Source organism: Grus americana, chromosome 2, assembly GCF_028858705.1.
Source record: "Grus americana isolate bGruAme1 chromosome 2, bGruAme1.mat, whole genome shotgun sequence".
NCBI lineage: Eukaryota > Metazoa > Chordata > Aves > Gruiformes > Gruidae > Grus > Grus americana.
This window is the reverse complement of record NC_072853.1, coordinates 14,556,125-14,568,158: the sequence shown is the minus strand read 5'-3', so window position 1 is coordinate 14,568,158 and position 12,034 is coordinate 14,556,125. Positions and strand designations below refer to the sequence as shown.

At 38.1% G+C, this 12,034-nt stretch overlaps 2 protein-coding genes across 4 annotated transcripts in view; one reads left to right on the top strand and one right to left on the bottom strand.

Annotated features, from left to right (window-relative positions):
* The window catches only part of MRPL13 (mitochondrial ribosomal protein L13), a 38,823-nt gene extending 34,587 nt beyond the window's left edge, over nt 1–4,236 (bottom strand). Inside the window, exons 1-2 of the mRNA XM_054815146.1 lie at nt 4,103–4,236; nt 3,297–3,420 (exon numbers count right to left, since the gene is read on the bottom strand). Of these exons, the coding sequence (XP_054671121.1) occupies nt 3,297–3,420; nt 4,103–4,129 (151 nt within the window). The 5' untranslated portion in view covers nt 4,130–4,236. The remainder of the gene's footprint in view (nt 1–3,296; nt 3,421–4,102) is intronic.
* The window catches only part of MTBP (MDM2 binding protein), a 28,996-nt gene continuing 21,103 nt past the window's right edge, over nt 4,142–12,034 (top strand). For 2 of the 3 annotated variants that reach the window (XM_054815143.1, XM_054815141.1), the window contains exons 1-10: nt 4,142–4,369; nt 4,758–4,838; nt 5,840–5,913; nt 6,002–6,147; nt 6,626–6,684; nt 7,588–7,732; nt 8,978–9,095; nt 9,680–9,814; nt 10,616–10,710; nt 11,510–11,582. In XM_054815143.1, coding sequence (XP_054671118.1) covers nt 4,291–4,369; nt 4,758–4,838; nt 5,840–5,913; nt 6,002–6,147; nt 6,626–6,684; nt 7,588–7,732; nt 8,978–9,095; nt 9,680–9,814; nt 10,616–10,710; nt 11,510–11,582 — 1,005 coding nt within the window. In that variant the 5' untranslated portion in view covers nt 4,142–4,290. The remainder of the gene's footprint in view (nt 4,370–4,757; nt 4,839–5,839; nt 5,914–6,001; nt 6,148–6,625; nt 6,685–7,587; nt 7,733–8,977; nt 9,096–9,679; nt 9,815–10,615; nt 10,711–11,509; nt 11,583–12,034) is intronic. The other variant, XM_054815142.1, reaches the window with a different exon arrangement.

Below are 12,034 nucleotides of genomic sequence, written 5' to 3'. Positions count from 1 at the left end.
TGGTAGGGACCTCTGGAGATCATCTAGTCCAACCCCCCTGCTAGAGCAGGATCACCTAGAACAGGTTGCATAGGATCACATCCAGGTGGATATTGAATCTCTCCAGAGAAGGAGACTCCACAACCTCTCTGGGCAGCTTGTTCCAATGCTCTGTCACCCTCAGAGTAAAGTTTTTCCTCCTATCCAGATGGAACTTCCTGCATTCCAGTTTGCGCCCATTGCCCTTTGTCCTGTTGCTGGGCACCACTGAAAAGAGTCTGGCCCTCTTCCTAGGTCAGTCTCTTCTCCCAAGTAACAAGTGATAGGACAAAAGAAAATGGCCTCAAGGTGTGCTAGGGGAGGTTTAGACCGGATATTAGGAAAAAAAATTATTCGCTAAATAAATCAATCATTGGAACAGGCTGCCCAGGGAAGTGGTTGAGTCACCATCCCTGGAGGTATTCAAAAGACACACAGATGTGGTGCTTAGGGACATGGTTTAGTGGTGGACTTGGCAGTACTAGGTGAATGGTTGGACTCAATGATCTTATGGGTCTTTCCCAACCTAAATGATTCTATGACTCTATGATGCGGCCTTTCACTGCTGACTGATCAGTTCTAAAAACACTCTATGTCTAAATAAATGTCAGGGAACTGTTACTGGATTTTGTGGTTTGGTTTTTTTTTTGGGTTTGGTTTGGGGTTTTTTTTTAACTTGGGAAGATGACAGAATAAGCTCATATAAGGAAATTTTTGCCAACAGTTCTCCACTTGTGTAAACACTGAATTAACAACTCCATGCACCAATACATCAATTACGAACAACTAAGAGCCAGGAGAAAAACTAACCAGGATACTTACATGCTGCCTGAAAAATGACTGCAACATGTTCTTTTTAAAGTAGATTGAATTTATGGATAGCTGATGTCTCCTTCCAAATTTCAAATTTATACATTATTTTCCCACTGGTTTTTAAACTGTGTTGTTCCCATAACCTCAGGGACGGCTGCACTTAATAGGAAGAAAGCAAAAATATTCTCCATCTCCGTAAATACAGTTATATTGCATCCTACTTCTGAAAAATATTCACAAAATATCATGCAAGAAAACTATTCCTTTAGGCTATTTTCATGCTATAATATTGAATTATTCTTTTATCAAGTATGTAAGTATGTTTTCCTCAAGAAATACACAAAAAACAAGGCCAGTATATTCTATTACATCATGGTATATGCTATTTCTTACAGCATATACATTGCACCTCTTCATATAAACCTAAGCTGCCATAGTAAATCCATTTTATAACTGTGTACATTTATAAGTTCAGTAATTCCTATCACACAGTAAAAAATGTGTACTTTAGGTAAATACATTTTTCCCTCCTACATTTTAATTAAGGACTAAATGATAATTAAAGGTACATATCGTCAACTGTTAGCTCACAAGACTGACAAATTACTTGCCAAATCGTTCATTAGAAGGCAAGTCTTTGTTGCTGCTTCTAGCTGTTATAAACAAACATTGAAATCTAGAGTAACACCTGGGCCAGATCAGGTTTGCAGGACACTTCCATCTAGCCTTGTCTTCTCCTTTGAGGATGCAGAGGACAGCAAGAAATCCTACCCAAGCAACAGAAGTGGCTCACCTAGATCTGCTCACGATCCAACATAAAGAACCAGACTGCCAATTTTTTAAAAAATCTGGCCCACTATCTTTGCGAGCAGCTTCACAATACAGAACTAAAGACAGGATACAAGGGGATGAGGGTAGAGAGAAGGGGATGTGCAGGAGAAACCTACAATTCCAGATTCAAACCTCCTGAACAAGGTTGTATCCCCTTATTTAAGGCATATGGTCTGACAGCATCTAAAAATATGACAGTCTGGAGAATAATGAAAGATTATCCATAAGAGAGAAAATAAATATATGTGAAATCAAATTTCTTTCCTTCCCTAACTACAGCTTAAATTAATCTTGAGAGACTTTTCAACACAATAGATAAATGATTTTATGGAAGGGTATCTGGATACCAAATTAAAAACAAAACAAAAAATCCCCACAATGTTATTCTGTCTGAGGAACTGTTATCTCACAGACACTAAAATATTTGTTAGTTAAGAAAAAAAAAAAAAAAGAGGTGTTAAGTACACCAAACACAAATTCATGCATACTTTGCTCTCTTAGTGAGTATCAAATGTTTCTCAGTAGTAGTAACCGACCAATGTCAATCTCAGGTGTAATGCATTTGGTACTGATTTATAGAATACTTTAGACCAAATGAAGTTATCTTGGAAATGACTTTTCAGGATTTTTATAACTTCATGGACATAAAAGTATCAAAGATCTTTCCCACAGGACAACCAAAACCATTTCTCTCTAGTGTCTGTTTTATTTTTCAGACAGCCTTAGTCTCCAGTGACATCTTGTGGATAAGACATAATTTGCAACAGCAGAATTCTGGTATCTAAAACATGTTTAGAACACTACAAATACTACCTTCTATTATGAAAAACGGATCAAGTGTAATATCTGTGTGTACAGTCTACATGTAGGAACAAAGTTTAATACTGCCTTTATGTTTCAGTAATGTCGCTTGAACATTTTGCATGAGTATTAGAGGAAACGCTGTACCATCAATATGAGGGATCATGTTTAGCACCATGAGACAGGCACTACGGTATTACAAATAATGAACAAGATCACAGGTTCTTCTTTACCACTTAATCTTCAATACTGATTATGTCTCCCATTTAAGAACCAGACAGGTTCCAGCCTCATCATCACAGAGTATCTGAGGTTGGAAGGGACCTCTGGAGGTCATATTGTCCAACCCCTGCTCAAGCAGGACCAGCTTTTGAATATCTCCAAGGATGGAGACTCCACAGTTCACGCCTGTTGCCTCATGAAGACAGGATTTCTCTGCACCTTATTCAGAACGAAGAACCACTCCAAGACTCTGTGGCGTTCAGAAAATCTATTCAAGAATCATGTCATTATGTGCACTGTGAATTAAATCTTTACATTTAAAATCAATGCAGCAAAACACATTTCGAGGTTAAAAAAAATGGAAGCACAACCCACTGTAATTCAGCTCCTAAAAATAAATATGAATTCATAACAAGCTTTATATGGATTAGTAAAGACAATGGCATAAGGTTGTAGAGGGATATGAAAGAAAAAGATGAGAAAGAAAATGGATACATTTATAATTTACAAACAACTGAAATATGTAACCTTATATATCAAGCTCAATTTTAAAACCGAAATCAGAAGAAAAATACAAGTGAAGGAATGCTTTTATCTACTGCAATACTCACTTAGTGCATGATAAATAGGTTTATGCCTGCCTTCAAGTCTGATTACAGTCGCAGCTGCTATTTTTCCTGGTGGCTGCATCTTTGCATCTAGGAGATACCAGGCTCTGGCAAAAGTAGCCCATTGCTAAAGGGAAAGAGAGGTAGTATTTAACATCGTAAAAGAACACACTACCATATACAAATCTAGCTTCTTTAATTAGATCAACACAGTTTTACACTCCAAAATACTAGAACAACAACATCCCCACCAAATAACCTTCAAATGGATGGAGAACGCTGCTACACACTGATACATCTACTGCTGTACATGCTTCCAATGTATGTGGCAATAACAACACCGAAAGGTCACCACCTCTGAGAGTTTTGTTTCAGAAGTGGAGATCTCCTGTTTGCAAGTTTCCATTATTGCTAACTGAACTGTAAAACTGGGCCATTTAAAGCCCAGCATCTCTTTCAGTGAAGGGCACAACTCCCCAGAATGTAGTTTTATAAGCACGAACATCCTGAGCAGCCTGCAGTAGGTAGCCTTGTTCCTCACAGCCAGCCCACACCTACTGACGGATTCCCGCCAGTGGGCCCCTCAAGCGAACACCGGAGCGCACCGCGACGCGGGTGGGCCGCCCGCCGCCCCGGCCCTGCCCTGGGGGCCTACTGCTCCTCCGTCCCGGCGCCCGCCCGCTCCCTCACGGCCACTCTCAGCGCCATGGCGGTCACCAGGGTCCCGCCGGGGCGACACCGCCTCACGCCCTCGGAGGCAGCGGCCGCCCCGGCACAGCCTGCACCGAGGGGGAGAGGGCCGCACTCACCTGGGCCGCCTTGGTGTAACTGGCCATAGCCGCCCTCCCACCGCGGCCGAGGGGAAGGGGAAGGGAAGCGGAGTCCCTTGGCCGCCGCACCGGCGGGAAGCGGAAGCGCTGCCCTGTGAGGGGCGGTGCAAGGGCGGCAGCGCGGGCCGTTCGGAGCGGCGGTGGCTCCGTCCACGTCCCGTCCGGCCATGGATCGCTACGTCCTGCTCCTGAGCTGGGGGGAGCGCAGGGCCGAGGGGGCGGCGGCGGCGGGCGGCCCCGGAGCAGGTACCGCCACGGGGGGACGGGGACGGGGACGGGCCGGAGGCCGCGCCGTGTGGGGAGCTGCTTGCCGCGGGCCCACCCGAGCCTGGTTAATGAGGGCTCGTCGTTACGGTCGCTGGTCTAGGATCTGCGCCCGCCCAGGCTTTTCTGGATCCCTACCTCGTTAAACAGCCCCCCTCCCTCCCCCTTTTTTTCCCCTTCAATCTTTAATGACTTAAACCTTAAGAAACTTGGGAGGGTTGTGTTTTATTGCGGCACTGCTGCATAATTAGGTAGAGCGCTCTTGAGATGTGTGCTACTTTAACGAGTATTTCACAAAACCTCTAAGTCTAAGCAAGACTTTACTTCTGTAATTCAGTAGTTTTAAGAAAAACTGGGGGTTTTTTTTCAGCTTGGACTGCTGCAAACGTTTATCAGTTCCTGAAAGAAAGCTGTAACTCATCTATAAATGCAGATGTGAGCGCATTCCCAGGTAAGTACAGTAATGGACAGTAATGTAGGCAAATGTTATCAAGGAATTGGCCTCGGCAAATTTGATGATCTGGGTGAAGCAAGGCAGAAGTTTAAGGAAACCCAACTGCTGCAGGTGGGACTGCTCCTGCTGCTGCTCTTCCTGCAGAGAACTGATGTCACTTCAGCAGTTGAGGTGTTCCGAGATGATTAAATACATTTAGACAAGGATCTTGAAAGGCTGACAAATTTCAGTCCAGCTTAACAGCAAGTTAGAGTAGAAACGGGCTTGTTTCTCATGCAGTTTGATGTTTTCATTACTCCTATGATGTCTTCTAATTTTTTTTTCAGTGAAAGCAATATTTATCTGTTGGGTAGCAATTCCAAACCCTAATCCATGAATATGTATTAAATCATGTTATCATCTTAAAATAGATTTCTGAAGATCTGCTTTAGTACTTTAGGGGTTGGGTCTTTGGGTCTTTTTTGTTACAAAACACTTTCTTAATTCTTTTCTTGGTTTGGATATGTAGTGTTCAGTTGTTAAGGCTCATCTTGTTGCAGCTGTCATCTAATTGTGATTCATGTGGGGAAACCACTATAAGCTGTTAAAATTAATGAAGATAGGAATGTTAATCTGTTTTCAACTTCTGCTTTTTATTGCATAGAAGTGTTGAGAGAGCATCTCATTTTGTGAACTACATAAAACCTATTTATGAAAGCTATGATTTAGTTTAGGTATGACAACTTCTGCAAATGGAGAGCAATATCAATCAGCATGGAGAGGAGCTCAAAAATCTTCTTACTTATTAACAGTCATAAACAACAGATTAATAACTTATCAACAGATCATCAATATAGTTATGTTTAGATATTAATTATGATGTCAAAGTAAAGTAGAACATAAGTTATTGTGGCATGTTAAATGACTTGCGTAGTCTTTCAACAAAGATGCTCATTGTGATAAGAAGAATAGATTGTAGTGGATTGATTATTTTGAATAATTGTTTTATCTCTTTTCAGCATGTTCTGTGGCTGGTATTCCAGGTGTAAAGAAATGGTATTTTGCAAGTCATGTTATATGTGGTTATTATCAGGTAAGAGGGAATATAAGTTCCTCAACTCTCTGCTTGTCTCTAGTGCAACTTAAAACTGTGATGTTCAAAATGGTTTTTGCTTGATTAGTTCTGCAGTTCTGACTGGGAGGAAATAAATTTTGACACACAGAAAAATGAAGACTCTCTCCAAACAAGTATTGACGAATGCCTGGGAGCCATACAGAATTTTGAGGAAGAAGACAATAACAGTAGAGAGTCACTGTCTATGACTGAGTATGCCTATTATTATTTTTATTGAAACTATAGTGATTTGACATTTAACAGTAATTACCCAAGGGAATCAAGAAAATTTAGCAAGTACAAGTTATTACCAGAGCAACAGTTAACTATGAACAATCCCCTACTACAACTGAAAATAATTCTATTTTGTTTAACATTGTTTTAGCTACACATGATTTTTATAGAATAACTGAACAGTTTCCTAACAGCTGACAGTGATGTATACAAAAAGAAGTTTCTTGCTAAGAGAAGGCTGACCATCTTGAATCCTGCTTCCAGTTTTACTGCAGATTATTTTGAAGTCATTTGGCCTACTTCTGCCTCCGGTAAAAGGGGAGATAAATATATCTCACTGTCTCAATATGTTTCTGCAGAATTTTAAAGATATAAGATACTTACATCAGGTAGTATTCATTAGTTGTAACTTTTTGTTTCTAAATTACTTTTTTGTTTCCAACCATGTTCTCTTCAGTATCTATGATGAAGCTGCAGAAAGTCTGCATCAGTTAGCTGATAAACTCCCTGCCCCAGGTAATCTCTCTTTAAAGAGCAATCTCTTTTTGAGTTTATCTTGTTAGTTATTACTCTAAAAACTCAGCTAGTAAAGTCATAGTCAAATGGAAAAACTCAGAGGATGTTAGTTTGTTAGTTGAATTAACTTGTCTGCAGATCTTGCAAGTAGCTTAAGGAACTTGAGCATGATTGGCCTCGCAAATCCACTTGTGGAGTAGTTTGCTGCTTGTTTCTTTGGAAGGCTATATTTCAGTAGAGATTAAGGTAGCTATTTATAATTAATTTTGCCATCCGAAATGGCACCAAAGTAGTAATAGTCAGTAAGCAATACGAAACTCAATATGCAACCATAGGAAGTTTTTATTAAAAAAGATGGAAGGTGCTGAAATCAAGTTTACATCTGATTTGCCAGCTGATTGCTTGTGGGTGGGAGCCAAGAAGCTGTGCAGGAGCATACATCAGAACTGTTGGATTCAGATTTTGTAAACTGAAGATGCATATCACCTTGCATGTTAGGGTTACAGAATGTTGCAGTAGTTGATTTGGGATAGCAAAGGAACTGAACGTGGAAAGAATGAGAAATAGCAGTTTAGAGGTGTAAAAAGGAGGAAAATGACATAGCGTGGTTGTCCTGGAGACAACTCTGATCTGTCAAATACAGTGCTGAGTGAGAGAGGAGAAAGGTGTAGAATCGCTGTAACTAAATGAATGGCAAAATACTTTATTTTGTGTTAATCTAAGAGGAGCAGCAAGAGATGAGCTGAAATGTGTGAAAAATGTTTTAAATCTTTCTGGAATTACTTGAAGTTGATCTTTAAGCCCATTTCAGTGCAGTCGGTGATAATCAGTACTTATCTATTTAAATGACTGAATCATGTACTGAATAATGGTAATTTGGGTCACATAGAACTGTTTTTACAGGCAGAGCAATGGTTGATGTAATCCTGAAGGCTGTTGAATGCGATGGACCCAAGTTAAAAGACTGCTTACCTGTTATTGGTGCTCTGAAACACCTGAGAGAATGGCACTCTGCGCAAGTCACTATTGCGGCAAATGACTCTAAAGGGTATGCCATTTATTTTGGGTCTATAAACAAAGGTCACTCTTGTTTTGTGTTAACGTTTTAAAATAAAAACAGCATCTTGAGTACTTTATGTGTACACTTTGAAAATACATAGATTTGTCTTCTATTATTGTTAGAGGGGAGGAATTACTCATGCCGATTTATTGTAAATGCATGCCCTAACCCGAGGGTAGGCAAAAAATCAAGTCCTCTGAAGTTTCTGTTTCTATAAGAACAGAAGGTAAAAAATTTTTTCTTTCCTTTCCATCACTAGTGGCTTCAGTGTGCATACCATGTTTTGAAGATGTACTATGCTACATAATAACTTTTATTGATTACAGTTTTCTTCTTTTTTGTAACATGAATATATAACTCTGCTGGTTATACCTTGAATTTTTTATTACCTGTGGTATTACATTTAAGGGAGAAAAAACAGAGTGTCTGATTTGTCCTTTGCTTCATAGAATATGTGGTTAAGCTTAATCCTAAGTTAATAAAACTGTTTAAAATTAAAAAGTTGAATGCTCAGTCCTTGGATAGAAGAAGCAGTATACCTGCCATGTAGAACTTTCCTAAGGTATACAGAGGAAGATAAACTTATAGCAGTGACTTCTGTGAGCGCTTGATCTCAATGCTCCCTGGTATCTTCCTGTGCAGCCAGCTTTTGACTGAATACTTTTTTCTGCTGCCTTTTATGTCAAATTAGGCCATTTGGACATACAGTTGTCCTGATGAAAGTTCTCTTGCTTATTCTTCCTTTTCTGTTGATGATGCTGGTTTCTCTTAGAAGAGACTGCCAGTAGGACCCACAGATGTTGGCTGTTCTTTCTGTTGTTGAATTTGAGTAATACTTGTGCTGCAGTCGTATCTCTACTTACAAGGCTAACTACAAACCATCTAGGTGGGCCAGTGATAGCCCCAGTGATGGCTACCTGGCTTTCCTCCACCTTCTAGGACTGAGCCTTACCATTGTATGCCTGCAGCTTGCCATTGCCGCTCTTATTTGATGTCTGACAAAGTTCTTTGCTGTCATGTTCATGGAGCATATGAACAACTTCCTTTACTGAGCCGAAATCAGCAATTCTATAATATTTTTTTACTTTGTGGAATATAAAGCTATATATGTCTGTCTTAACATACACAAGACTATTCAGTGCTAAGAGGTAATAGGCAAATTCAGTCAAATTGTACTACATGTTAATTTGCAAAACTAAATTTGGTAATGTGAATTCTTCCTTATTTTTACAGTAGCTGGCAAAAGATTGCAGATTATCTATCAGCAGACTTTGTGTCTTTAGATAATGTCATGAATATTATTGATTTAAAAGAACTCTGGAGAGGAAGGATTCAGATATGGGAAAGAAAGGTAAAATAACTTTTTTCAGCTATGGTTATCTTTTTAAAGCATCTGTGTACTTCATTTAAAGCATGGCTTGTACAGTGCATTTTATGCTTCAGGCCAAATTTGGTTTTGACAATGTAATTCGAAGAGGTAATGTGCAATGTATCGGGGGGGGACGGGCGGACAACTTGCTTTTTAGCATGATGAAAGGATAAATGAGATCAAGGGATTGAGATTTGAATTTCAGAAATACTCCCCTCTGGAATATTTGCCTTAGAACTTCTTGTACAAAATTAGATTGGTTTGTATCTACAAATTATTATGATGTAACACTGTACATCATTGTTGCAAGCACATGTCTAATGTTTTGGCAAAGACTGATAGCTTTGGATTGTGAAAGACTTTGTTTACGTTTTCAGTATTAAGGTTTTGGATATAGCAGTTGGTTACCTAAGTCAAATATTTTTACCAAGTTTTACAGAACTGCTGGAAACCAATATAATACTAATTGTTTAAAATAATAATACATGTAACTGGCTGAATAGAAGTAATTTTTCTCTTTCTTTTGACACATTTATTGTCTCTTTTTTTTTTTTTTTTTTTTCCAGTTTGGATCAGAAGTTAGGTTTCCAGAATTTTGTTTGAAGAGCACTTCAGCAAAGACATTCAGCACTTCATGTTTAAGGTCTTGCTTTGCAGTTAAAAAAGACCAACAATCGAGGAATACTGATGCTTTGCCAGAGGCAAGTACTATTCTTGATCTTTCTTTGAGCCACTAGAATTCATCTGTTTTACTTCCTGAGGCAATCAGTAATTGGAGAAACCTTAGTTAGAGTTGAAAATTAAACATTAAAAGTAATGATTGCATAAGATTGAGGAATAGTTCCTTTGTTCATGTGTGTTCTCAAGACAGGTCCTTAAAATTTCATCTGTTTGTTCTTAGGAACGCAATAACAAATTTCTTTTCAAATATAAATTGAGATTTTGTTCAATCTGATAACTCAAAATACGTAATTCATTTATGAATTCTGTATTTATTTAACCTTTTCTACTTCATTCTAAAGGTTTGTTGTTTTGTTTTGTTTTTTTAAATTACTGTTGCTGTTTCATGTTTTGCATTGGAAGTAGATACTTGATTGGAACTCCAGAATCGTATTTGTTGATGAAAGCAAAAATGAGTGTTTATGAAAACTGATAGCAGTGAGAAGATTATTATTTTCATTGTTAAAATATGTACATCTTGCATTTGTCTGTTCCTGGTAGATTTTATTTTTCTTTGAATTTGGGTAAGAGTTACAACTTATTTGATGCACATGGCTGACATTCTAGAAAGTAAATTTTATTAAACAGAATTAGATACCTTCCTTGTTTTTTATATAATTATGTTTAATATAGTATTGTGAAATGTTTTTCTCTTTATATTCCTTTATACCTCTTTCATACATATTTGTAAGGCAAATGCCTCCAGCAAAACACCCGAGGAAGTTCCGCTGGGATAACATCATATACAGTGTTACAGATTTTTCGATTTGATCTCTTTTCAGGTTTTTCATTACTACGGTCCTGCGTTAGAGTTTTTACAGATGGTGGTGCTCTCCGATCTACCTTCCTTTTGTATATCTGATCTGGAATTCAATCTGTATCCTTTTCTAAGGATCTAAACTACTACTGCTAATGGTGTATAGCAGAAAGAAAACAATCAGGAGCTACCCATGCAAGCAACACACGAGGATTAGCAAGGACTCATTCCGTTCTAGCCTGCTGAAGTAGTCATAGTGATTCTTCACAACTGGATTTTTTAATGTTGAAATTTAAATTACACTTACAATAACCAGCTATTTTTGATATTATTGCGTATATACTTTGTCTATTGATGTGTATACTTGTCTATTGATGTGTATGCTATTTGGGGGGAAAGAATAGAGAAATATTTACTGCTGTGTAAGTTTATATACATTGTTGAGTAAGGCTTGGGGTTTTTTTAGTGTACTTCACAATATAGAAACATTTTTCCACAAATCATGTTTTTATTGTGTATGTGTAAAATATGTGGCAAGCTGTAGCAGAGGAGTTTTCTCTTGAACCTGATAATGGGTGTATTCCTGTTAGTTTTAAACAGGTGTATTCCTGTTAGTTTTCAAATTTATGTACTTTTGGTACTAGTCTTGGGGTAAGAATGGTAGCTTAGGCTGTGTAAGCCTGCAAGATTTTGAATATATAATTATCTGGTTATGCCTGCCTATATTAAAGATGTCAGCGGTGCATTTCATCGTACCACTTTGCCTGGAAAAGTGAGGTTAATATATTTTGTGGTACTTGCATATCAAGTATTAGACACTTGTGGTCCTTATTTGAAATATGATTGTAACATGATTTGTAAAGTAGAGATGTATACAGTTCTTTGTGAAGGGTGAGGTTCCTTAAACTCTTCTGTTCAGGAGCCTGACAAGAAAGAGTATCAAGGAGACATCCTCACTGCTTTTGGATCAGATTTCTTCTTTCTCTGGGAAGGTAAAAACTTATTTTTATTTAGATATAGCAGAAAAATGAAGGTATTTGTATTGCTCATAAAAGATGCAAGAATAATATTTTTAAACATAGTCTCTGTGTAAGCTCCTTCAATGTTTAGTTCTGAAGCAAATTTGGCTTTTAAAGGTGCATGCTATACAGGTCCTGAAAATTTGTAAGCCCACTGAACGTTTTTCTTTTTTCCTTAGCTAAGTTTCAATATCCTAAAACATTTTGTAATTTTTAATCCTATCCTGCCAGATAACTTCCGTGCTATCATAATTCAGCTATTTTTGTAGCAAAAGGCAGGTATGTGTGCTGCTTATAAAATGTATCTAACTAGTCTAAAGTGATAAGCTTTTTTATTTTGCGTGTGCATATTCTGCTTTTCCATTTTATTTTGGATAAAAAGAGTTCTTGAACCATTTACAAGCCTACTTTTTTTTTTTTTTTTT